The sequence below is a fragment of the Harpia harpyja genome, chromosome Z (assembly GCF_026419915.1).
Source record: "Harpia harpyja isolate bHarHar1 chromosome Z, bHarHar1 primary haplotype, whole genome shotgun sequence".
Lineage (NCBI taxonomy): Eukaryota > Metazoa > Chordata > Aves > Accipitriformes > Accipitridae > Harpia > Harpia harpyja.
In genome coordinates this window covers 1,854,766-1,882,060 of record NC_068969.1, presented here as the reverse complement: position 1 = coordinate 1,882,060, position 27,295 = coordinate 1,854,766, and the positions used below count along the sequence as shown (strand labels likewise).

The following is a 27,295-nucleotide window of genomic DNA, read 5'->3' as shown; positions in this document are numbered from 1 at the left end:
ACTTGGAGCAGTTCATTTTTCAGGACATTCAGTGCCAGACTGGTAGGCTGAACAGGAAAGAGAAGGAGTAGGAGAGCAAAACCTTTCCTGTAAGCATTTCTGAAATGTTTATCACAGTAGCACTGAGATACGCATAACCCTTTCATTTCTCTCTGAAAGGAAGTGGAAAAAGATGACATCTTTCCTTAAAAATCCAAATGAACAAAGTGGAAGCTTGAACAAATCTGGAAAATGAAGAGCTGCTTCTTCAGCCACCACTGACTTCAGCAGGAATTGAAGATGCTTAGTGAAACTGGGAAAAGACCCTGACAACAAATACTAGATGAAAAATTGTCAAAATATTTAAAAACATTACATTGTCAACAAAAGTGAAAATTAAGAATGTAAAATCATTACTGCAAATACTGAGGGGCTGTAGGAGGTGAAGTACAAAGAATATAGTCTAGTGCTAAATTCTGAATAGCCAAAACACAAGAAAGCTCATCAATAGCATACTAAAGGAATTGGACAAAGCTTTATTAAATAATACAGATACAAATGATTATTATTTACATCCAAATTGTCAATTTTAAGTAGTGCTAGCATGTAAGGCACAACTTCTCCAAAACTAGCCAATAAGTTACAGAAGACTCAATACAATAACATGTAACAATGTTGCTTTTTTGTAATACTGCGTGAAACCAAAACTGTATGCCGTAAACTGTGACTGCATTCCATTCCTCTATTTGCCCACATAGTTCTGCACACAATATATTTTGCATGAAATATTTTGTTCTTTGAAATAGAACAATTGCAATCACTTTCATTATGGTCCTTAGGAGCGTTCAGACAGCCAGAGTGTTATTCACAATTAAAAAACTGTGATACTTGTTCTATGTAAACAAAGCCCTTATCTGATAGCTGCAAAATACTGCTTATGGATTAAACATTACTGTGATTATGATTATAATCCTCAAAATAAAGGGTTCCAACTGAGATAGTTTTTTTTCTATTCTCAGGGAAGTATTTTAGAACTAGAATTGGAACCAAGTTTTTCTTCTCATCTGTTTAAAATTAATTTAGAAAAAAGTTCATGTTAGCATACCTCACTGCCATCTTGTTTAGAAAGCAAAATACATCTGAGCACACAGTGATCAATTGCCTGGTTTAGCAGAGTACTTTCTGATGTACCCGGAATTGTGCATTTTATATCTGTGTGTCTTAGCCAGTGAAGAAGAAAACCAGAAAGTCAACCAAAAAACCCCCACATTAATACTTATGCAATTAAATGCTACATTGTATTTTACAGACTTACAAATGAGCACTTATTAGTAGGATATTACCGTACAAATATTCCAAAGTCTGGTTATACCGGTAATATCTTACTGTACAGTTTAAAGGAAGATTTAGGGCGTGGCTGTGTCAGTTTGTACATAAATACGGCAGACACAAGCAGATTGAACCAACTGAAAAGGTCACTCATTGCAAGTGTGAAATAAGCCACTTACTTTCCAGTGCACCAGATGACTAGTGGTAATAAAAGGAGGCTCAGTTTCTATTGAGGTACTTCTATCTGTGAAATGACCTATATAAATGTATTATATTTATATCAGAACACAGGTAAGATAATTGCCTTCAATTAAAAATATTTACTACCAGAAGAAAGGTCCTCTTAGAAGGCACATGCTTTCACATTCCCAGTCCAAAAAAAGTGCTTACAGTAACAAGAAAGGAATACTGCAGTTGTACCCAAAGGAAGCCACACTAAGATAGTTACGTTTTTCTTTTTTGTTGTTGTTGTAAAAAAACTCCAAATTATTCACAGTTGTTCCAGCATTCCTAATGTTAAAACAGCAAATTACGGTGATGAATCACATTGTAAGGCTAAACATAAGAACACTTATCAGTGCAGTACATTCCTGAGTCTTTGGAACTCAAAATAAAAAACTAGTTCTTTGAAATATATAATCCTTCATATTTTTGGCTCATATTTCACCTGTTTTTCTATTTCCCTTTTTAAAAGAGTTCATTAAAAAGAAAGTTATTTTTTACAAAATCTAAGTAAAAAACTTTCGTTACTGTCACTTAGACATAACTTCTAGTTGCTTGAAGAGTGCAAGAAAGCTAGCTTAGCATAAACACTGCTTTTAGTCCAGTCATCGTTGTCAACTGAGCACAAAACAGCAGATAAAATAAGTTTTAGAGAACTGAAGCAGTGACATAAAACAAAAAATTCAAAGAGCTCTAAATATAAAAAAAATAATTATGAAGCTAGTTACATTCAAGAGATGAATCATATCAAAACTGTGAAAGTTCTTCAATTTGCTATTGTTCAAGGCACTGTTTTGTGGGGGTTTTTTTTATTATTTTTTTTTATTTTTATTTTCCAGCCCTAGTGCATGAAGACAAGTCCTGCTGTGTCTAACGTGAACCATAATCAGTGCTCCAGAGCGTGGATGATGGGCTTGTTTTCCTGCTTGAGGACTGAGGACTGAAGGAAAGCACAGGTGATACAGAGAAACCTAAAACAGAGGGGAAAAGGAGAAAAAAACCCCAATCATACTCAGGAATAGTGGAAAAAGAAACAAACAAATAACTGCTGTTGATCATCTGCTGGAACACCTGGCAAGCAAGTCTAATGATCCATTCAAAGTGAAATAACCCCTTTAGCTTATTGCCTATTGAAAAGACATCTTATAAGTACCAAAATTTTGTAAGTCTTCCTATGAGGAACTTTAATTAAAGAATTGATTAAGTCTTCTGAATGGGGCACAACATATTTCAACTCAGCAAATAACTTTCAGTCTGAATTTGCCTTACTTCATCTGAAGCATCAGGCATGTGTTTTTACAAACAGGACTGCAGTTCACCATAACTTAAATACATCTATAATCATGTGAATTTTGTTTTAATAGCCACTGTTGATTACAGACCTTCCAAGTGAATGGGTATTTTTTGCATATTTCTGAGAGTTTGATTCTGCAACACTGCAAATAGGTAAAATAGGGAATAAATATGATGTCAAAAAAATAGATGAAAAATGACTGCAAGATCAAAAGCGGTGAAGGAACAAACTATTCCCTGAGCAACACAACTACGTCTTCTATAGACTTGTGTCCTTTGTCGCCTCACATTTGCCCTTCCCTGTCTCTTACAATAGCCCCAGTTCGCAGTACCTCGCAGCACGCAGACAGCACAAGAGATGCAGCACATGCTGCAGCTAATCTGACATCCCATGAACTGACTAACCAGCCAGCTGCTGCCAAGCACACCACATCAGCAGCTGAGCTCTGCTTTACTTTCCCCTCAGCAGGAGCAAAACTGTGGATCTCTCTCCTCATGATTTGCGTGAATTCTTAGACTTTTAACCCACTCCCTATTTCCAACATGGCTGAAGCTGGCCAAGAGTTTCAAAAGAATTAACAGTAGGTAAAGGGGAGGTTGGGGGGTGGGGCAACAAGTTTCCTAGGAACTGGCATGGTGCTTGTTGTAATATTCAGTATACAGGCTTTCTCATAGTCATACTTCCCTAACGTTCAACTCAAATGCAATAGCTGGACTTATCAATTAATTCATTTATAACTGGGTAACAGCTGCTTACTGTTATGGCTGTGTTGAGGACTTGTCCTTGGGGTAAATGCTGGATGACTGTGCTGTTCTTTTGGTGAGAAAACTGCATGATAGGCTGCAAGACATTATAAAAAAACAAAACAAACAATAAAAATAAAAATCATTTCACATGGAAATTATTCCTTTATCTTACAGCTAATGCATTGTAAGAAGTTATGGAAAAAATACTTCTGCAATTTTTTATTCTCTTACCTATAATCATAACAGCTGTCCCTGCTAATAGTGCAAAAAGTGTGAAGAACATTACTTGATAAGAATCAAGAAAGTGCTGGAATAGACTGGCTCCATCTGTAGAATCAATTAAGAGGAGACAATAATATTGAGTTAAAAGAGCATCTTCCCCAATCTGCTTTAAGAGTTAACAGTTCTTAACTCAAACTGAAATAGCCAAAAGAAGGTTTTTATTTATAGCAAGTAAGTGTAATCAACTTAGATAATACGACTTCGATTCTAGCAACTATTTCCAATACAGTCTTCAAAATCTGCCAATAACAGCTTAAGACATTGATATACAATCTTAAGCGTGTTCTTTACTTTCTCAGCCCCCAAATGCTAATCTGTTTTCAAATTAACAAGGCATGCTTGGGAGTAAATAAAAGTAGAGCAAAAAAAAATTACTTTCAGACACTTTAGCACTGGGATATTTATGCCAACTACAACAGAGTATTTTGGACCGAGCCAAAAGGAAAATATGTTCAGCTTCAGTCATAATGAGCAATTGTATTCAAGTCTTCTGGTCACAGTGAACAGCCTACGTGTCAATGATAACGTTAGCTGCCAGCTCAGATTTTAACACACGAAATTTTATAACCTCATGAACATTAATGGAAGTTAGAGGTTTATTCTGGCATACGAAGCCTAGAGATAAACTTACGTCTCACTGGTGTGCTGGTTCTGTCAGTCAAGTAAATCACTGTCACCGGGATAGTGATAGACTGGTCAGTCATAGGACTAGAGACAGTGAGAGTGGTTGATAAGGATCCCTGGCTTGAAACTCTTGGATCAGACAGACTAACGGTGTAGACTGCATAACTAGGCAGCCCGTAGGATTTCTCTTTCTCAAACGCCTTCACTGTTGGTGACCCACATTTCACCTGCCAAGGAAAAAAAAGCAACCTGAAATAGACTGCTTGAGAAAGCACAGCACACATCCATCTTCCAGGCCACATATCAGAAATATGTTATTCCATAGAAACACAGAGCAACTCACCCCTCAGCAGGAGTCGGACTTGGTTGTCACTTTACAGTGACACCTGCAGCACTTCACCCCTGTTTATTGTTATGGTTGCCCTATTAACTGCTGTTTCTGTGGGTCTGGGCTAACCCCATACAGGCAAAAATCAAAGTATCCCTTATTGGTCTATGTGAACCATGGGCAGTCAAACAAGTAAGCGGGCAATAACCTACCCCTGCCCGCAGGAATCAGGCAGATTTTCTGCTTCCCCACCTGTGAGCTGGCTAACACACCCCAGCTAGCGCACAGGTGAGCCCGACACATTTCTACTGCCCCAAAACAAAAGTGAAAACTGAGGAGGAATACATTCCAAGATGAGCATTGCCAAATCATCTCAGGAACAATCTTGACATGGTAAAGGTGGCACAGAGTGCGTTTGGTTAGAAAGTTGCATATAGCAGTTCAAAATGCTTTCAACTGTGTTGTGATACTTTCCAGCAATACACTCACCTCCAGGGTATCAAGAATTTCAGTGGCACCAAATATTTTCACATCAGAGCTTGTGTAATGGTTACTTAAAAGCATTTCCGTTTGGTCAGCATAAAACCCAGGATTGAATGGCACTTCAGTGCTGATCTGCTCCCCAGAGAAGTGGCTGCCTTGGATTGAAGCTGTAACTCTGAGTGCAGTTTTACTCAGGCTGAGATGCTTCAGCTGCTTGTCAGTAAGCCTGTGCATTGTGATGGAACAGGTGTAATGTCCTATAGAAACAAAATCAGTTTGACTGTTAATTGCTCATCTTCATTGTTTTTTCTCCATGCAGAGTGAGATTTCTGTGACATCTTTAGACAAGAGCTAAAAAAGGTGCTAAAATTCAACAAACAGCAAGATCAGGAGTGCATAGGTGAATGGCACACTGTCTGCTGGTCCAAGCATCACAATCCCAGTACTGAAACAACAGAAGTTATTTCTTGTCCCAAACTAACCATCGTGACAAAAACACTAAAATGGCAGTTTTCGGTCCCATTTTATTTTAATATGCTAGTGAGACTCAATTCCACTTCAAATATAACATTTATGCTAATATTGATAGAAAGGCTTTACTGAAAACAATATTTAACATCCTATTTCATATTCTCTTCACATAATGTTAAAATTTTAGCCAGTTACCATCACCATCCTCAACTCTGTGGAGACATGGTTTATTATTTATAAAAGCTTCTTTAAAGGTTAGATATTCACCATGTTTCTAGTCTCTTATGGGACCCATTTGTCTATTATTAGCGATAAAGATAGTAAAAAATTCCCCCAATATAGAAGATACAAAGCATAAGTAACAAGCAGTACTTGCTAGGTGCATGTTTTCTCCCTATTTTCTTTCCCCAATGAAGTAACAGAGGCAGCCACTATTATGCAAAGTATAATAGTGTTTCACACAATGGGTACACAATGGGGACAGATAATTAATGTTATTTCCATGCAGTCCACACTGTTGTGGTTCCTTTTAAAATCATGTTATGGTTATGAAACGCTAACACATGTTGTAGACTTTCACAATTTTATTTCCATTTCCACAGTATCTAGTAATTTCCCCTCCTTTTAAGTCCCAGTTCATGTTGTTTTGGGGATACATAAGAATTCTACCTTTCATAAGAGATTACAGCACTCAGGTTGTGCAGGAAAGTTTGAAAGCATGAAAATTCCAGGAATCTTTAAATTGCAGCATACAAAGAATTCAAAATTATTTACTTTCACCAGATTTTCACATTTATGCTATTTCCCTCATTTTAATCACTGAGGTTAGTTATACTGCAATAACTACAGTGGCAGGGTTTTTAAAAGGCCAGCATCAAACACAAATACAGAGTATAATTTGGTGAAATCTAAAGATCCTTGGTACAGAGACATTAAAACTCATGATTGTTTCTCTTATCCCTAGTCTTAACTTCCACTGCATTTAAGTATATGGTAAAGGCACTGACGTATGGCAAGAAAACGCCCAAAAGAGCCACTAGATGTTTACAGCTGCAAAGATACCCAATTTTGGAATATTTGTCACCTGAGAGCTCATTTTTACCAGCTGAAGGAGGAAGTTCCATAGTTTAACAAATACAGGGCCTGATATTCTTTTCTAAATTGTTATATACAAGGCAATCTATTTTTTGTACAGTTCAGCTGGAGTAAAATATGGCAGCTGCTATCTCTGTAAAGTGTGTGACCTCAGTGTATTATGTCTACATTCTGCAATACCATCACTTCTGTCTCAAGGTACCATTGGACTGTCTGCATACCTACAAATATATGAGTAGTAATGTGCAAAATTAGGACCTAAATTTGTAGTCAAAAAACATATCAAAGTTTGTTCCCCAACCCAGTAAAATAATGCTTCCGAGTTTCCTCCTCACTTACTACCACAACTCTGAAAAACATATGAAATGAGCTGCTACTGATTTCTGGCTTTCTCTGAAAACAAATAAACGTTTCTGTCACATGCAGAAAACCCTAGAGTTAAACAAGGAGAGTACACGTTAACAACTCACTGAAGCCTGAAATCCTACACAGTAAAGCTCAGAGGCTTCAGAAGGAAATCTGCTGGGTCAAAGGGCATTTGGACTAAAACACAGCAGAATTCAAAGTGTCTGCCTGGAGTGTGGCATCTTGTCTCATCTTACCTGAAACTGCATCAAATCCAGGCTCTGCTATAAAAATATCACGTGCTGGGAAGTCAAACACATCATTGTTAAAATCGAGATGGCAATTGATAATGGACTGTGGTTGTAATTCAGCAATGGCTTCAATCTGAGCAGGCAAGCACTCTCCTAAGGGGAAAGAAAAAATTAATCTCCAATTAATTAATTAGAAAAGAAAATTGTAACTAATTAGTTTTTAATTAATTAAAAGCAAAACCATGGCTTGAAATATCAGGTTATTCTGCCACCTTCTGAAATAGTTTCACAAGGTTATGACGATCTTAAAATAGCTGGAAATCATAGACAGCTGTCCTATCTCAGGTCTAATCCCAAAGACACAGCAAATGAAAATTTTATATGTTGTGGGGTTTTTTTGACAGGAATAATTTATTTACAGGAAAGAATGAACTCGAGAGAATTTTCAGCTCAGATGTGTCTGTTGAATAACTTATATGATCCTGGGAGTCTCGATTTATATTTTAGTATCTGGCAAGATGGTTTTTCGGTAGGCTAATAATTTACATAAGGCACAATAAAATAGTATTTGAACAAGTGCTAAGTGTTAAGCTAAAACCTAAAAGAAACCATAATCAAACAAAATACAGCTTATTAAATAGCAGACACAACATGATGCTTAATCTTTGTATTGATTCTAATTGCTGATAATTTCTGTAAAAGATTTAAGGATGGTAACTACTTTAAACATGCTCAGTAAAAAAATAATAGTAACTTCAAGAAGGCAATTGGAATTAAACAAATAAGCAAACAATCAGCTGATTGCCTATTAACTGTTTTTTGATATGATCAGAAACAACACTTCTATTATCTACCAATTTTATTAGTTGTGAAATCTTAATAGTGCCCCAGAACACCCTCCAAATTCTGTAACATGGCCCTAGAATTCTTCCAGAGCTCCTGGGATTCCAGAAAGGCACTAGAAGTTCATAGAGATCTTGCTACACCAGCTCACTGACCCTTAAAAACAAACAAAACCACCAAAACACAAACCAAAACCACCTATCATTAATACACAAACATACAATAAACAATCAGCATAAAGATTTTTTTTCATCATACCTTTCAAATTTTTATTTCTTTCCCCAACTGAAACTATCACTTTTGAGGCTGCAACTCCTTGTAAGCTTGTTTTCACTCCACTTACATGCATTGCTGTAGTCCTCTGAGGTATATTAATCAATATCTGAAAAAAGGATGAACTACATTGTCACCAAAACCTATTTTTACAAATAAAAACTAAGGCAAAAGCAGACTGGACTGATTGTGAAACGCACACATCCTTGTATGTATAACAGAAGACTCCAAGATGTCATGTTTCTCTTTGTAAGAAATCCTACATTTCTCTAATTTTAGAAACTGCCTTTCAAGGCAGTTCAAGGTAGTAAGAACATTTTTTTCTTTCTACCAAACCTTCATAAGTTAACAGGCATAAAGCTGTATGTCTAAATTTAATTTAGAAAGAATATCTAGTGCTTATGTTAGCTGATACAGTGAATTGTGTCAACAGTTCGATTGCACTGTAGATAAACAAAATCATTTGAGTAGTTCTGATCAGTGATGCATAGTAATATGGTACAACACTTCAGAAAGTTCTTGTTGGCATCTCATCCTGCAGTGAAACTTCATTCATAAAAGCAGCCATACTCAAAAATTGTTTAGCATCTGGAAACAACTTAGCCAAGCAAATGAATCAAAATGTACAATATAAGAACAGTATAGGCTAAAAATAGAAACAATTACACTACATTTTCTTCCTTAACATAGATGATTAAAAAAAACCATGATGTGTTTGGACACATACCAAATACTTTCCAACCATCTGCATTTCTAATACCTTTTCCTTTAAAAAGAATGTTTCTAAGTATTAAAAAAAATAAATAAATTTAAAAAAAAAAATCACAGAATACATTTTTGGTCAGGGTCCACCTGAAGCAAACAAACATCAGCAGTTCCGGTAGGATTTACCAGTGCCTTACCTCCCTGTATGTTTTAAGTAATCCAGGAATCTCGTAATAGACAGTGACAACACCAGAATCCTTTGCCACTGCTACACCAGTCTTGGAGTCCACTTGAAGAACACTACTTAACGAGGAGCTCCAGACGCCCGGCAGGCCTGAGAAGACACACCATTTGGACACTGTTCAACTAATTTATGCTTAACTAAAGCATTGCATTATCACATTGCTGTCTGTATGTATGTATCCACTGCACAGGCAGCATGGGTACACACTTCCCAATTCACAGAAACTAGATTCTAGGGTCTCACATCGCGGAAGGCTGGCAACCCAACACCAAACTGACTTGCAGTTACTCTGACAAAGGCCCCTTAATACTAAAACAAGTACAGTGAGTGAAGTTAAGACAGTCCTGACTCTGCATGATTCCCCTAAAAACTAAGCCTTTCAAGCTAACAGAATGGAAATGTCTGAAGTCTGATACTTGTGAATTCAATACAATCAACATATTGCATGGTACAATTAAAATTAGAGTAGTTGATCAAACCTATTTTTATCATTAACAAGAACAGTGACATTTGATTCTGAAAAAACATCATTAATTATGCATTTAGTTTTCCTGAGAATGAGAAAGAGTTACACTGATGTCAAATTATATAGCTGCAAAAACACAGCAAGTGCTGCTTACCTTCTTGGTTCATCAGTGAAGTACTCAAACAGAGGACATCACCTACCACCACATCTATAAGTTCAGGAAAAATGGCATGTTGCACAGGAAGTGGTACGTAGTCTGCAATTCCACTCTGTTCTGCATCCCAGACTTTAAGCAAGGTCAAACCTACATTTACAGTCCGGATTATAAATGTGTTGTTTGTGGCTCCTTTCCCAATCTGTACAAAGTCATCTCTACAGATAAAAAGAAATGCTTTTATATTAAGGCAAGTTTGCTAATGTCATTATCTCTACAATAAATAGTAGGCATTGAACTCTTTTTAGACGGTTGCCTTTTTGTTTTCAGCAATGGTTATCTTCTAAAGAAGTCTGACAAAATGAGGAAGATATAAAAATTGTTTAGGTGCTACTGAGGCAAATTTCAGTTCTCACATCATTATGCTGAGGAAATACTGAGGTCACAATTATGTATAACTACTTCCTAATTTTAAGAATGGTAGAACTTTAGAATGAGGTAATTTATCTCTTTTGCTTCTTAACTCTGTGAGAAAAGGGAAAAAAATTTAAACACCAATATGCAGCTTTCCAGCCATAACTTTACAAAGCCAAATCACATTTGATTGCAAGTCCTGATATTTACCAAAATTGAGCATTCCCACATGCACTGACATGCAGAGCACTTGTAAGTGCACCCAGCACAGAGACTGCCCACCCTGGCAGCACCACGCGGAGATAGTGAAGGTCTTGACAGCAGTAGAGCTGGGTCACCACAGTGCTGCACCTGAGGTTAACGAGCAGTGCTTTTCTCTCTAGGGCTAATAATTAGCCCTATGCTGAAGCAGCTCTGTCACATCTACTTTGGAAGCTAAGGCAGTGTTATCTCAGGGATCTCTGTATGCTATAAAAGTTTCTGCAGATCATTTAGGTAGGAGAATGGAAAAATCTTGCATTCAACCCCCCCCCCTTTTTTTTCCCCTTTTAATCGTGATCACTGTGTTATAACTGCAAAGTGCTCTGCAGAAAACAAGCTATGTTATAGTAATGGAATGTGATTGTTTACTAATGACCAAAGGCAGCTGTTTTATAATATTTATTATTCTTTGAGGCAGAGACCAAAAAGCCTTTTGCGGCTTGGCTCTGCTGTGTGCAAAGGCTGTACAAGCATATCTGAAGAGACAGCCCCTGATCCATAACGTTCACCATCTTATATAAGACTTAAGTGAGTCAGTGTAACAAAGCACTAGGAGAAAAGAGGTAAGATGAGGCAAATGCTAATAAGATCAATTGTTTATATAGGCCACTGATGTATGCAATCTGATGATTCCGAGTCACTTAAAGCAGAAATGTACCCCAGCAAGCCCCACTGGGGATCACGCTTACCTGGGCAACTTTCCACTTGCTAGAGAATATCGATTGCTAACTGGAACTCTTCTCTCTGCTACGTGCCTCTGAAGACTGCAGAGACAAAATCCTTTCTTTGCTAATCCCAGTCCAAGCTGTATCTTCACTTGGTATCTTTGGAACAATCTTTGTTCCTTGCTGTGGCTGGGCTATGTGTATTTGGCCTTTTTTGTCCTCCATAATTAATACCTGTGATAGATACCTACCTGTTTGTTGCAAAGTTGAGCACAGAATTATGCGAATGAAAAGTATCTCCAGAGTTATCATGAAAATGGACTGTAAATGTCAGTGTCACACCCAGGGGGAGAGCCAGTAATGCCTCTTTGTTTTGTGTGTGCAGAATAGGACTCATGGAGATTCTTAGGTATGAGATGGGGTATACCTGTAAAAACATCAGCAGTGAAAAGCAAAATTAAATTGTTTTTTTTGATGCCTCCATAAAAATAATCTAAAAGAGTTCTTATTATGCAAATACACAAAGCTTCCTTCGTGAACAATTTGCTATATATTTAACCATATGACAGTACTGAGACATGGAGCTTTTATCATCAGTACATATATTTCACAGAATCACAGAATAGCTGAGGTTGAAAGGGGCCTCTGGGGATCGTCTAGTCCAGCTCCACACCGCTCAAGCTGGGTTACCTAGAGCCAGTTGCCCAGGCTCATGTGCAGGCGTCTCCTAGGATGAAGACTCCACCATCTCTCTGGGCAATCTGTGCCAGTGTTCAACACCCACCACAGTAAAAAAGTGCTGTCCTATATTCAGACACAATTTCATGTGTTTCAATTCTTGTGTGTTCCCTCTTGCCCTGTCATTGAGCACCACTGAGAAAAGTCTGGCTCTGTCTTCTTTACACCCTCCCATCAGATATTTCTTAGTATTTTTCTCTAATAGCACTGGGAATTGAAGAAAGCAATAATGATGTAGAAACACACATCGCAGACTTCAGAGACTACATTATTATCCTATAAATTAAAACTGTTAAGACTCCCTGAATATGCAAGAGAACAAGTTGCCCCTAGACTTCTCTCCCAGTAATTCTTGATACAAAACCTGTAATTCATTCCCTAGTTACTAGAACAGGAGTAACTTGCAATGCATGTGAGAGTAAGGGGACGAAATGGTCACTGTTTCCCCAGTTCCCTTGCACCAGGTGAGAAAACCAAGATGATACACGCAGTTTCTAACAGCCTTGGCTCTGTTTGAGCGAAGGTTTGCCCAGAAGAGGAAAGATGAGCAATAGCTGCAAAGCTATTCCCTAGTGATCCTTGTCAAGCAACATCATAGACACTACAAATTGCTGCACCTCAAACAGGCCTGCAGTGGCCTGACAACAGGGGTCCCAGAGGTGGGAAGGAACAACACTCATGAGGAACTTTCCTCCTGAGTTGTGTGCTGGGCTGGTTTTTCTGACCCATCACTGGGCACACTTGCCTTGGTACTGCTGGCTGTATGATGCTGCAGCCAGGCCGTCCTCCGAGGCATGGGCTGACAGAAGTGAAGTGCAACAGACAAAAGCAGTCAGAACTGGTATCTGACAAATCCTAACTGGTCAGCAGGCTGCATTTTGTTGCCTCAGTGCCCCTCCTCAACTAAGATGGAAGTTAGGAACTGCTTCAAATTCTTTAGAAAAGCCTGCAGGATTATCTGTACGCGCACAGCCCCACATTTTTGCAGTAACACTCCAATGAAGGAAGTTTGTCTGAAGACAAAGATGTTGCAACCATTTTTTTGTTTGTTTTGGTTTTTTTTTTAAATAACATATTACTATTCTTGATTAACTTATCTAGGTTAACTAGCAAAATTACCCAATGAAAACAACTATATCTGTTCTGTTACAGCTGTTGGAAAATAAATAATGGAAGGATAGAGAAAGCAAAACCCCTCAAATATATAGAGAAAACTATTTTAAAAGAAGCCCTCAAGCTTATCTTGTAGGAAAATCCCGTTTTTTCTGACCTAAGAGGCTCAGCTAAAATGTAAAACTCTGCAATCTGAAAATGTACATGTCAAAACCTAAAAAGGAAAGGACAAATTTGGCCTCAAGCAAACAGCATCTTTGGTGAATCTGAAAAAAAAAAAAAAAAGGCGGCTAGAATATCAGTAGATACAACTGTCTACTCCACAGGCTGATATCATCAGTTAAAATATCAGTGCATACAGTCATCTGCCCAACTAGCTGAGATTACAAGCTAACAAAAATGCCATTTCCCTGACAGATTTTCAAGCTTGCTTTACTTTAAAGCCTCAGAAACTGTCCCACAAGGACAACTGCTAAATCTAATATTGATGAAAACAGCTATTTACTGTAAAAGCATCTCAGTTTTTAAAATATTTTTTATTAAAAAAAAAAATTGAGTTGGGCACAGCTGGTACAGGCAAGTGCTTAGCTTGCTTCCGTGCTAAGCATACTGTCACTCCTTACTTCCACCATCCTCCTTGGCTTATATAAGGTAGTCTTTTTTTGAGCAAAGTTGAAGGTCTAAGTGTTAAGTGATGCTGCTGCAGCAGTTTGGTTCTTAATTGTGTATAGTTGTAAATAGACTAAACAAGAACTTATGAAAGGAAGGACAGCATGAAGGAGAGAACTTTGCCTTAGAATGACACAACAGATTCAAGCTCATCTCCTGCTCTGTCACAAGTTTTTCTACATGACCTTCAGCAACACCACTCAAACTCTCTCTCAGAGTACAGGAAAACAAATCAGTTGTACAAGATACTGAACTGAGATGGTTCCTCCTACAAAGAGCTCACAAGCTTAATATCATCGTGCACCGACTCCACAGTTCTGCGATATCCTAACTGCATACGGAAAGAATGCACAAAGGGGGAATTTAACTTCAGTACCACTACATGCTGACTAAATGTCATTTGAGCCAACCCCAAACTCATTAGATGTCTTTCACGTGCCAGATCCAGCAGTGAAGGGAAGAAACAAGGTCATCTATAACAGAGCTGTAGAAATTCACTGCCACCACCTAGCAGCAGGAGTGGCATTAGTGAAACTAAGCCACCATTTCTTTTTTCATTCTCCACCCAGGAGGACAGACCTACATGCTGTCCTACAGACAAAGCTGAACATTATGGTAAAAAAACAAAATTCAAATAAAAAAACCAAAACATCAAGCCACTTCACAGTGATTATAATAATTAAACTTACAAATTAAATTAAATTTAAAGTCAGCACTCAATTATATGTCTTTCTCCTTTATTTGGGACATATGAAAGATGCTGACAGAGTAAAAAGGGATAAGAGGAACTGGAACAGTGGGTATCTCAAGGCTCATGTTGCTGGACGTAGAAAGTTCCTGGCACAAGGACTTTCGAACAGAAGTGAAGGACATACATTCCCTTATGTCCTAAGTGCCCAACCAGTAAGATACATTAGACTTTGCGTAACAACATTCAATCAACAGATGAAGTTTTGAGAAAGAAAGATGTTTCATTAGCCCAGAAACAAACTGCTGAGTTTTGGTACAGATCTGTCCTTCCCTGAAGCATCCACATTTCAGTGGAGCTTAGGCACATATGGCAGCCTTGGACACGCTCCTTGCCAGCTCACCAAATACAAGCAACAGCAGCTGAATTATTGCATATGATCAGATAGGTTTTCTCATGCAGAGATTCTCATTATATGTAAAAGCTGAACTGCTGGGAAACAGCAGAGAAAATGAAATTTTTGAGCACCGTACAGTTACATCTCTAATATCTTGAAAGTCTAGGTATCACTTAGGTACCTCACAACAGATGCTGTACTTATATTCTTTACTCCAGATGATATTTACCTTTTTTCATATGCTGCAAAATGCATGCTTATAACATTAACATCTTTTTTTATTTGAACTTCTGTAATTATCAGCCTTCTAAGAGATTTTTAGGACATACTTTTTTTTTTTAACGTTTTTAAGGCACATGCACACAAAGGCCTTTTCATAAAATGTACCAAATTTAAGAATTTGCTGGGATTTAATGTTTATCCATCTAGTTTAGTATACTAAACTTTTTTCAAAGCTCAGAACTGACTATTAATTCCTATAGTTCACATTTTTCCGAAGTGAAGTTCAAAACGTGCAATTAACAACCTGCATTGCAGTCATAAAGATATACTTCTAACAGAAAACTGCAAAGAAAGAGAGATGATACTACCTTAACAGCAGCTACAATGGTCTGGTTGATCCCAAATGATTCTTGTGAAATTACTTCAATTGTTGATGATCCTATCAAAGACCCAGAGTTCAGGAAACCTCTCTCATCGATTTTTACAACAGGAACTTTATCTGGTCCATCCAGGACACGGTAACTCAGTGAAGCCACTCGATCCCTTAAGAAAACAAACAAAAAACCCCAGAAAAATAAAAAAACAGGGGACCCCCTTAAATAAGTAAAACCATATTTACACCAATATATAATGCAAGTCTAAAAGATTGCTATTTGGTATGTGTTTTTTCCACGTGTCTGCAATAAAAGCCGAAAAGCCTGTGTTCTAGTCTAAGAAAGAAAAGTTTAAGTTCCAATTCAAGCTCACTTGGAAGAAGTCTTATCTGGGTTTAGGCATGTATTGAAATCTAGTTTCCATCCACTGCCCTATAGTGTCATCATTCACTGATGTAAACTTGATTCCAAATAATAATGGGTAAGGCTACAACATGCAGCTTCTGCCGTAACTTCCTATAAACAATATCTAGAGGGAGATTAGTCTGCCAGGGCCAATGCTGGTATTAGAGATAAAGCCAGGAACTTGATTAAGTGGATCTCATCAGCTTCCTGGAAATGGTTTTGCAGACAAGGTTAATTTTTGGAATAACTCTCACCATGGTATTTGCATATTAATAAAGTGAGCAAATACATAAACTGTAATTAGTGGGCATTCTGAGACATCAGCTACTTTTGAGTATCACTTATCACATCTTCTACGAGATTTGTAAATGATTTTTTTTTTTTCTCCCAAGCTCCTCCATTGAGATAGAAATACTGTATCCTAGGAAACAAGCACTAAAGCTGGATTTTAGTTGCCACTTTCTTGGCAATATTGTAATTGTTTTTGGTGGTAGACTTCAGACATAAGGGCTCTAACATTGGATAGTGAAGATAACAGGACAAAGAAATGTACAAACTGGTATCTAAAAACTTAATGGCTAATTAATCAGAAAAACTGCTCAGAAGAGATAGCGAAACAACATTAGTAAGTGACTACAAACGACAGGGCTCCTATATAACTGTTTCAAAAGCGGATGCTGAATGACCATGGTTGCTGGAGCTCCAGTGAAACTAACAGTCTCCTCCCCTTAAAAAGTAAATGCATCTAAAGCCTCGCCCTTAGCATATGTCCTATTGTCTATATCTGCACATTCTTATACTAGGAAAAACCAAATTTCAAGCCTGAAATGAGTCTGAAATGCCAGTCTTTGAAAACAGATTAGGTAAAAAGGACTTCTCATTTGGAAAGGACATTTTAGTCTCAAAATCTAGTCATAGACTTCGTGTAAGACATACAGAGAAGTATATTCCATAAAGCCTTGATGGCCCATAAAAAAAACTCTAGTGGAAGCAGGCTACTGCTTCAACTGGCTCAGCATCTTTTAAAATAAGGATCTAGAAGTTCCAAATATTGAATGAATTTTCTAGCTACGAACTAACTAATACAAGATTTGACAGAGCCCAAGAGCACAGATAAGTTACTAGTAATCACCAGATAAGTTACGTATTATACAGATGTACTGTGACATTCTTTTAAAAAGATGGAAACAGCTTACTTCAAGCAGAATTGCTTTACGGTTTTGGTAAACCGTTGACACAAATCACAGGATGAAAACTGATCACTAACCTGTTTGTCTGAAGTTTAATAAAGGAATTTGGTGACATTAAGATTTGCTCTGCTTCTACTTCTGGAGTGACTAGATGAAGTTTTTCAAACACCTGCAAAATAAAAGGCATTTTAGCCTACTGTTCTGTGCAGCAAGTAATTTATTTCCATTTATTTCACCTTCAAAAAAACCCCCTAAATAAAGGTATAACATGCTTTTTTTTTTTTTTCCTTGCATAGTAGATATGGTAAAAAAATGAAAATTAAACATGAATATTTGAGAATGGGATAGGCAGTATCTTCTACAAATTATTCTGAAGAGCATTCATTTCTATGGCTATAGCTATACTATGAAGCACTATGAAAAAAGAAGCATATTTGTCAAGTGAAATTGTGTTGGAGACACCACATTCACCAAAGTTACTTTAGACTACCCCAAGTCTGAGCCCATGAACTGCACGCCCACGAGGTGCACTCCTCAAGCACATTTTCCAGCTTTGTTCCATGTAAAGGGATCCAGTTTGCATGCTTTGAAACTGCTCCCCGAAGTATGGTAAGTGGGAACAACCAAGAGATTTATTTCAGAAGCTAATTCCTGACCCAAATTAACATGCCTGCATAGGCATGTATGATAAGCACTAAAACCAAGAAGTATTAGTGTGCAGAGAGGAACTACAGCAGCAAAGTTCTTTTACAGCTCTAACACTGCTTATCCACAAGACAAAAGCCACCTCAATTTCAGGCAGTCTACAACAAACACCAACTCCTGGATATCATTCAGGCATCACACCAGTGTGTGACTGTTCAGTGTAAACCTTACCAACACTTGGGGAACTTGGAGGTTTCCAAAGAGCGGAATGTTATACAAACAAGAGTAAGGGCTCAAAGATAAACCAAAACTGGAACTACTTTGCATTTCAAATTGGTTACTTCAAATACAGACTTCAATTCAGCTCTGAAATAGATATTAAAACATTAACTCTGAGGAACATCATCATACCTGAATTTGGATTTCATCAGACAGCTCTCTTGCCATGTTGTAAAACTGGTTGGCTGCAGGATCAAGGACCTTCACAACAACTTTCAGGCCTGTTCTTCCCTTTGCTCTGCTATAAACATCCATTGCAAAGTTATATTTTGCAGGAAACTGAAAAGAAGCCTTGGACAGGAGAAAGTGATTAAAATTTTACTCATGGAAAGAATTGACATGGATACAGAGGAAAGACCACACTCAATGCTGACAATTGCTTTGATTTTGAGTAAGCGGAAGCAACAATATTTTCTCAATTCCCATTACGTGGCAGTTTCCTTTTCCCAAGATACACATACATGCAAGTGCACATACACACATACACACACAATGTACCTCACTGTGTCTTGTCTTGATATCCAGAGTATCCCTCTTTGTGACAGACCAGTGGAACGTTAACCCTGGTACTGCATTGCCAAATGAAAAAGGAGTCTGACTACTGGTGATGCCCATTACATAAACTGGCATCTAGAAACAGAGAAACCAAACTTCTTAGGTAATTCTAGGATGCTAACCAAACCTGCACAGAGCAAACATAATTAAACTCAAAATTTATTGATCAAGAGATAGTATTTCTTATGAAAAAAATTGTTTGGCTGCTGTATATGTTGCAAGGATGTATCACGCAGAAGACTCAAATAACTACCAACTTGTAAAAAGTGAAGTTTGATTTATTCTCATTTGCTATGTGCTCTACAAAACACAAGTACCGGTCTTCCATGAGAAAAGATGAGTTCAATAACTTATTTGTCCCATTTGTAGCATCAAATCACTTCGTCTTAGTTAAATCATACATTCCTACATTTTCTACATCTTTGTCTAGATGATCTCTCTGATTAACTCTGCTCTGGACATCAACCTTCCCCTTCCATCTCTCCAAATTAAGACAACATAACATATAAACACAAAACAGGAATTTTCAGCTTTTTATTTTTAATCTTCAAAGCAATTCATGCACCTGGGACCAACGAGCTAGAATCACTAGCCATTTTAGAATGAGTAACTAATAAGGGAATTATAGACTCTTAAAAAATAGACTTATTAAAAGAGAATTTGAACAGTATCTGTTGTTCTAGATATAGCAGACATACTGTAGATTTTTAACACACAAAGGAAGAAAGTCTCCACTGCAAACAGAATGAAGGTGAGAGAACCCTTCACCATATGAAATGACGCTTCTTCAGCAGGGCCTGAATTTCTGAAAATCAGTCTGGTGTACAAGGTAAACTTGTCTTGATTTACTCTTGTAATATGTTCAGCTCTGGAGCTTCTCCACTGACAGCATGTTCATTCCTGCAGCAGCAGTGGTACCCCTCAGAGCAGGCAACCACTCTGACAGCTGGAATGGTATTATCAAATGATCTAATAGGAATGGTCACAGCTTGCAGGTCAAAATTTTAAGGCAATAAAAGCTAATCACAGACCAACTAACCTGTGTACCAGTTTTCATTCGTGTAATTGGTGCACGAATTCTAACAGCTGTCAGCTGTACTACTTCAACTTCCACTTTGTCCTAAAAAGGAGGAAGGGAAGACATTGTAAGCACTTGTCAAATGTGAACTAGAATGTGAACTAGATTTCACTTTCAGGATCTATTCACTATTTTGCCATTATTTAATCACTGTTGCCATGTGATTTGCATGTGACTTATCACAGAAAATACAGATGGACATAACTCAGTAGGACTGTAAAAAAACTACAAAAGCATTAACTTTGTAAATTCATAGGCATTTAAAAATGCCACCTAAATAAAAAAAAAAAAAAAAAAAAGCTCTGCTCAACATTACTGACAATATGAATGATGGAGCTGAGAGGTGACAGACTGCAAGGGAATAGATCATAGGGGTCCCTAGGAGAAGAGGGATGAATAATAGAGGAAGACATTGAGAGAATTAGAAGGAAATGAGAATGGTAAGTAGCAAACAGGACAATCGAGAATAAAAGGATGATATATGTGATACTCTGATGTCTCCTCTTCACATATCCTGACATTCCTGATGGACTTTATTCCTACTGTATACTGGGGAGGAAAGGTCAGACCTGGACCTCATTGGGCAGTAGATTTAGCTTTCAAGTTCATTCTACTTCCTGCCACAGCATCAGGGCAGGCTGCTGCCCCTGCATTACAAAGCAAAGATTTTTTTTTTTTTTTTTTTAAATTTGTCTCCTCTTGGCCTGTGGGGACATCTTTCAAGCAGCAGAGCTTTGTGGTATGCAGCATTGTCCTGCCTTGACCTCAAATGAAGAGCCATAAGATTTGGCCCAAGTTCTGCTGTTCTGAGTCTCATGCAAGTCCCAGGGACCTGTGCTCCCTTATAGGCCTGCTCAACAGCTCGCCTACACTCAGCTAGTAGGAAATTATACGGACACAGATTCTGATGGAATATCAGTGATTCACTGCTTGAACTTCATAGATGGATTCAGACCACAGCACAGGATGATAGCTTTCTACAGAGCCTGCCTATAGCTTAAGAGACAATGTGTTTCTTAGGCAACAGTTATGTTCTGACTTCTACTGACGTAAGATGCTGCTAAACTGTAAGGTTATGCAGGCAGGGACAACCTTCTGCTGGTTTGGAAAGGCTTCTTTAGATGGGCTTTTCTAGATTTACTAATCAATTCTAAAGATATCAGACCATTCATAAAGTCTTCCTGGGTTATCAGTATAACTTTGTTTTAAGGTACAGCAAGATTTAGCTATCTGTCGAAAGTATCACCTGTATCAGTACACACGTAAGTTCACAGGCCAGGGAGTAGGAAACACTGATTTTTCATCTCCTTAAGGAAACCAGAAAAGCGCACAAGATAACATTACTGATTCAGAAAGACTGTTTGCCCCTTTTGAGCCATACTTATGAGTTAGAGAGCCTCTTTCAGCCCCAAACAGGATCATAAAACATTACCTGAGACACCACAACAAGCTTCCCTGTCTCTGCATCAACAGCTTGCACCACTCCTGTTACTGTTCCATTCCCAACTGCCACTCCTCTGACAAGTCCGGTGCTGTTCACTGATGCAATCTTCTCATCGCTGATGGAGAAAATGATGTTGGATTGAGGTTGAGGGCCTCCTTCTGAAGTGATCTATAAGTAAAAGCACACAAACAACTAAAATTAACCCATCAGGTATTTCTTCTGGTTAATGTTACAGGGTACATACCCTTTCTGTGCTCAGCACCACAATGTCTTCAGTAAGAAAATGCTGTTTGAACCTTCCTGGGGCATCTCAGGACTTACTTCTCCTGCACACTGGCCCTTGCATGATGATGGACTGGGAAATATGTGAGCTAAGCGCAAAAGTGGACTATGTGCTTTATAGAACGTAACAGGCTGATGCTACATCTAGTCCAGAAAGTTTCAGAAAAACTTTACCTCACTTTCTCTTCACCACACATGGTATAGCTCTGCTCTGTGTTTCAGGTTGTAGAACTAGCCCACTATGCTTAATTTCATGGAAGTGACAGATTTATTAATGCTGTGCTGGTATTTAACACTGGAAAAGCTGATGCTCCCTTAACACAAATAAATACAAAACCTTTGATCTGGCAATACAGTAAAATGGAAGGTGGCTCAAGAATGAACTATTCTTGTTAGAAGGAGTATTCAGTGTGAATCAGCTAAATTGCCAAGTTGAATATCTACTCCTGAAAAATAAGTTATATACTTTTATTTTAAAATAGAAATTACAAAGGAAAGAAAATACGTAAGATGCCTCACCTGAATCATGGCCCCAATAATTAGGGTCACTTTCCTTGGCAGTAGTCGAAATGGGGGAAAGACCTAAAAATAGAAATATAAATATTTGTTTTCACATGATTTCAATCAGATAAATTATGTCACAAAACAGTACATGCAAGTGTAAACTGTGTCTTCACTTGCTTAGTTACAGTAAAATGAGCATGCAGAAACTTAACTCATCACTTGCAGTTAAAAACCACTGAAATCTGAAACAGATTAGCATTTGGGTAATTTCTGGACAGAACGATGTGTTTACTTTTTCTGACAAAGTAATTTCTGTACTATAAATTCGCTATAATACACTGTTCCTATTCTATCACAACATAGATTTTGTTTACACATGTATTTTATCTGAAATTACTTACTTCAATCTGTTGTGGAGCAGAGTTGATTCTTTGTCCTCTTTTGTCAGCGACAGTTGCCATAAGACTAGTCTGACCAATGGCCATCCCATGCACTAGAAAAGCAGCAGTATGGTCATCAAGAGCTTCACTGAGTGGGCTGTAGCAAAGAAACACATTAAAATAGAGAAGTTCATTGGATAAATTACATGAATAACAAACGCAAAGGACTTATTTGGTGCATAGCAGTTTTATCATAAGGATGACTAAGTGACTACGTCTTAGGCAAAATTAAGGTAACCATCGCATTTCTACATGTAACATCATGAAATGGCTCTTTGTAGCCTATGTTTTATCTTACAATGAAATACCTGAAATGAAAATAAAACAAGAGTGTTAGTTGGTACAGACCAGAACTCTGCCAGGGAGCCCACTAACAATTTGACCAGTATGGACACTAGTGGCACAAGCCTTGATTACATACCTTGACACTATTTAATGGAGCAGGATAGATACAGCCAAGCAGTCCATATATATTTGCACAGTATTTGCAAATACAGACACACACCTCCCCATACAAAGCAGAATGATTTTTACTGATTACTTCAACACTAAAAATCAACAGTCCAAACCCCCTTTTTTCCCCTGTGATTTTAATCGTGTTTAGAGCTTGGAAAATAAGGAGCTTTGAGGCAATAGGATGATTTAGGCTACCTGTTTCTAAAAGGTTAAGTAACAGACAGAATGAGTTTGATAAATCAGATATGTCTTCACAGAGTTCTTCACATGACATTATTTGCCAAGTCACTGCTTCCAAGATGCATAAGGCTCCACAAAATATTATAGCATATGAATACAGTCTCATTTGTCAGTCAACAAGATTTAGATTGTTAGCTTAGGCAACTTTCCTGACAAATAACCATTTTTTACCATTTAACAGGTAATTAAAACTTTACAAAAATAAAATAAATAAAAACTCATATACTCATGGTATACTACCATGCCTCCAAGCCAATACCTTCACTCATTTTTGCTTATTCTGCCTATAAACATATTTGCAAATTAATAATAAAAAAAAAAATCCATTAACTTACACAAGGGAAACAATCTGAGATGCTGCCCTTAGTTTTAGATCCATGACAGCAAAGTATTTCGCCAGAAAAGGTTTCTTAGAGTCATCCAGAACTCTGACATAAGCTTTAACCGTTTTTCCAATCTCCACCTGAAACACAGTCACATCCAGTCATTTTTCTTTTGAGTTATTCTTATTTATTAGCATAAACGTTTTCGTTTTATTTTGTATTACATTTTTAGTAGGGTCTTAGAGATAAAGCCCCAAGGTTAGATTAGCACTGATTTTAAAGAATAATCCCTGCCAGCTATGGTTAGCGTCAAATTAAATAAATGAATTCAGGTCTTTCAGCTGGCAAGGGCATAATTAAAGCATCCAGAAATATCAACACTTATTTTGTGTAAGATGCACTGGCAAGTAGAATGAGTTGGACTTTTTTTTTTTGTTCATTTTTAAAACATGACATATGGAAAATGACCTTGGGGCAAAACCTACTCCTAAAAGAATGGTTCTCATGCACTTTAAACAACAGGAAATGTAAATTAGCGTGTTCATATAAATTATGAATTAACATTGCTGTGTAAATGCAAAAGTTCAGATTGCTGCCACACAGAACATGAAGTAAGAGACACTTGATACTATGAAAGACTTACAACCTAAAATGATAAATTTGGGAGGGAGAAACAGAAACATAGGGAGATCAAACTATTTCTCTTAAGGTCATACAGCTGCAGCAGAGGGCCCTAACCACTACATTGTATCATCTTGTACATGTCTCATCTTTATGTTCATGATCAGCACAAGGAATCAGGGCAATCTGGATCAGCTAATAATTCTGGTTTCAAAGCCACTAACCTTGTCAACAACTCGGACATACAGTTCCTGTATATCAGATACATAAATTTCAGCTTTTGCTGGTGCAGGGAAAGCCAAACACAAGTCATGAATCATTACAGTCACTGATCCTGGAAGCAGAGGATTCACCTGCAATGCCAAAAGAAAGTTCTATTATAGCACTTCTTATTTTCATTTGTCTGTCATTCATAGGATAAAATTTATATCACTTTCAGGGCTGATGCAGTTGGATGCAGAAGTCTCCAAGCTTTAGACACAGATAATTCTTCCTCCAAAGTAAAAGTAAAGCTGTAAAATGTATGTAAAAAGTATCATACTATTGAGCTAGCGCAGACAGCCTCTGGGCAGCAACAGAATTAACGTGTCTTAAGCTAGAAGCAGTCTGGCATCCTGTTATTCTCCTTCTGCCATCAGAAGGACAAAAACCCCACCACAACAAATCATTCAGAGCAATGACACTCTTCTTAGTGGAGTGAAAAAAAAAAGATAAGGAAAAAAAAAGAAAAATCAAGGACAGAGACTATGCTTATAAAGCATTGGTATTGCTTCCTACAAGATTCATGCTTTACAGTTATTGCTTTTAATCTGGATGAATAGCCAAAATCTGGTGGTAGATCTTCCCAAGAGGATGATTGATAAACCAGGTATTTCTTTGATACAACTATTATGATTATTTTATTCATTTTTTTATACAAAGAACGTACATATTATACTTCTCAGAATACAAGGAGAATCAAACAATGGAGAAAGATACCTCTGCTCACAAATACAAGCCCTCAGAACTAGGCACCAATCCCAAAGTAGTCTCCACACACTTTCTCAAGGCTATGCATCCACACCTTGCTCACATCATCTTTGCAGTTCTCTTGCCATTTGCCTGACCTTGCCACACACCTCAGGGATGATCCCAGCTATTCTCTTCACTTTCACAGGTACCTTCACTTTGGCCAGAGACAGTGCAGATGTTTGGTGCCCTATTCTATGCACTCATCTGGCTTATGAAGATGAACTCTGAAACAAGGGGTGATGGACAGCCAGGCCCCCAGTTCAAAGGATTTTAATGCAATTCATAGCATTACTTGGCAGCACTACAGGAGTTAGCAGTAAGAGCAGTGGGAAGGGCTGACATTTTGTTCTTTAAGGGCACCACTCTTACTTTTGCCTCAAAATAGAAAGGAATATAAAGTTTTAACAAATGTCAGCTTTCAGAACAGCAGCAGTTCCCGAAGTGGGTGGCTAATACAGGTGCTAGGGGCATATATTAACACACAGCCATGGAAAGCAGAGAAGGGGATTTGGCCAGGAGGAGGCAGCCAGCATGACCATGGGGAAGAAGATGTAATGGAGCTCAGTTTGGGCTGGGAGACCAGAGAAAAGAAGCTACCAGAGCGGAGGGCCAAAAGGGAAAGCAGGGCTACTACAACTTAGAAAAACCATTCCTGTCCCAGCTACTTCTTCCATTCCCATCGGCTATTAGGTGTCCGGTGGCTCCCTAGTATACAGTGTATTACCACTATTCATTCTTCGCCCGTGTTATCACCCATGTCCAGAAACACTGCTGTGTCAAAAAGAGAGTAAGAGGTATAGAATTTATCCTTGGCAGCCCCAGTAAAAAGTCTGATAATCACTGCTCTAGATAACTTGAATTTAGCTTCTCAGAACAGTTTACTGTCAAACCATCCTATATCAACTTGGCTCCACTGATACCTGCTATGGCATCAGCCTGGCACATCAGACTGGAACTTGCTGATTTTCTACACAGACCATTCTGCTGGCTTCCATCGAAAGAAAAATCCCTAGGCAATAATGGGATTTAACTCAAACATAGCATGCAGGTCTAAAAGATTCTTAAAATGTGGGGGTTTGGTGGTTCTGTTTTTTCCAAAATGTTTTTTAAATGTGTTAAAAGTTGGAGTTTTCTCTCCTTTAATCTGACAGGTAGTTAAAATAAATCTCTTTTTGTACTTCACAAAGCTTATCTTGCTGGCACTGTTCTACTAAAGTTCACTGCTCTATTCTGAAATTATCTTGTGTACATCAATTAAAGCACTGCTAAACCCATGAGGGAGATCCGACTGAAAAAATATTAAGAGTTGAAACAGTGTAGAATGTACAAAACCAAGGTCATCTCTTCTATTTTTCCCCACCTCTGTGCCTAGCTGACTCTGTTGGAAAAATATTCCCACCTTACGCTTTTGACAGAGACAATCAAAATGTTTCACCGATACTTTCCATATTCTCAACAATGAAAAAAAAGCCACCTTTATCATCATTATTTCACAATTTCATCAACGTTATTTATTACAAGATAAATGTGTAAATTATAAACTTAAAAACAACTTGTGTCACTTCCAATTCTTGTCTAATGAAAGCTACAATGCAAATATATAGTTTTATTGTTGTTCACTGTAGAATGCATCTCATATCCTGGGCCTGGATGAAGTCAAGCATAACTGTAGTTTAGTTGCATCTTCTGGTGGAAAAGTGCATTAAAAATTTAATATGGAGATCAGAAATCAACACTTTAGTAGATACTTATTCACAAAATCAGGATAAAACACTGTGATAGCAAAATGTCCTGAAATAGAACTGGAAGAAGAATGCAGAAGTACTGACCTACAACAAATATTCCACTATTATTCTAGAAACCAATTAATCTTTTGTATAACACTTCTGAATAATTCTGTCACATTATTTTTAATTTTTTAATTTTTTATTTATGAATCTTTATGAATAAATATTTATGAAATCAGGAACATTTTACTGCAAAATTGTAATGGGTAAAGAACAACTTGGTACTGGCTTTTATCTTGTATAGAGTATACATAGACATCACAACTGTGGTGAAACAATTTCCTATACCTTAAACTATACCTGAAATTGCTAGTGCAAAGATCCCCTGCCTGAAGCTTGACTGTGACAGGCAAACACATC

The 27,295-nt window shown here is 37.7% G+C and overlaps 1 protein-coding gene across 5 annotated transcripts in view; it reads right to left on the bottom strand.

The window, feature by feature from the left end:
• Positions 1-495: 495 nt before the first annotated feature.
• Positions 496-27,295, bottom strand: part of NUP210 (nucleoporin 210) — a 70,833-nt gene continuing 44,033 nt past the window's right edge. For 3 of the 5 annotated variants that reach the window (XM_052777211.1, XM_052777212.1, XM_052777215.1), the window contains 20 exons: positions 24,362-24,490; positions 23,529-23,656; positions 22,459-22,594; positions 22,073-22,135; positions 21,260-21,439; positions 19,789-19,869; positions 18,693-18,824; positions 18,327-18,485; positions 17,348-17,439; positions 15,670-15,844; positions 11,726-11,901; positions 10,135-10,352; positions 9,468-9,604; positions 8,551-8,674; positions 7,456-7,602; positions 5,294-5,544; positions 4,484-4,703; positions 3,802-3,897; positions 3,581-3,664; positions 496-2,501 (listed from right to left, as the gene is read on the bottom strand). In XM_052777211.1, the coding sequence (XP_052633171.1) occupies positions 2,401-2,501; positions 3,581-3,664; positions 3,802-3,897; positions 4,484-4,703; positions 5,294-5,544; positions 7,456-7,602; positions 8,551-8,674; positions 9,468-9,604; positions 10,135-10,352; positions 11,726-11,901; positions 15,670-15,844; positions 17,348-17,439; positions 18,327-18,485; positions 18,693-18,824; positions 19,789-19,869; positions 21,260-21,439; positions 22,073-22,135; positions 22,459-22,594; positions 23,529-23,656; positions 24,362-24,490 (2,829 nt within the window). In that variant the 3' untranslated portion in view covers positions 496-2,400. Of the gene's footprint in view, positions 2,967-3,580; positions 3,665-3,801; positions 3,898-4,483; positions 4,704-5,293; positions 5,545-7,455; positions 7,603-8,550; positions 8,675-9,467; positions 9,605-10,134; positions 10,353-11,725; positions 11,902-15,669; positions 15,845-17,347; positions 17,440-18,326; positions 18,486-18,692; positions 18,825-19,788; positions 19,870-21,259; positions 21,440-22,072; positions 22,136-22,458; positions 22,595-23,528; positions 23,657-24,361; positions 24,491-27,295 lie in introns of all 5 variants that reach the window. The other 2 variants (XM_052777213.1, XM_052777214.1) reach the window with 2 other exon arrangements.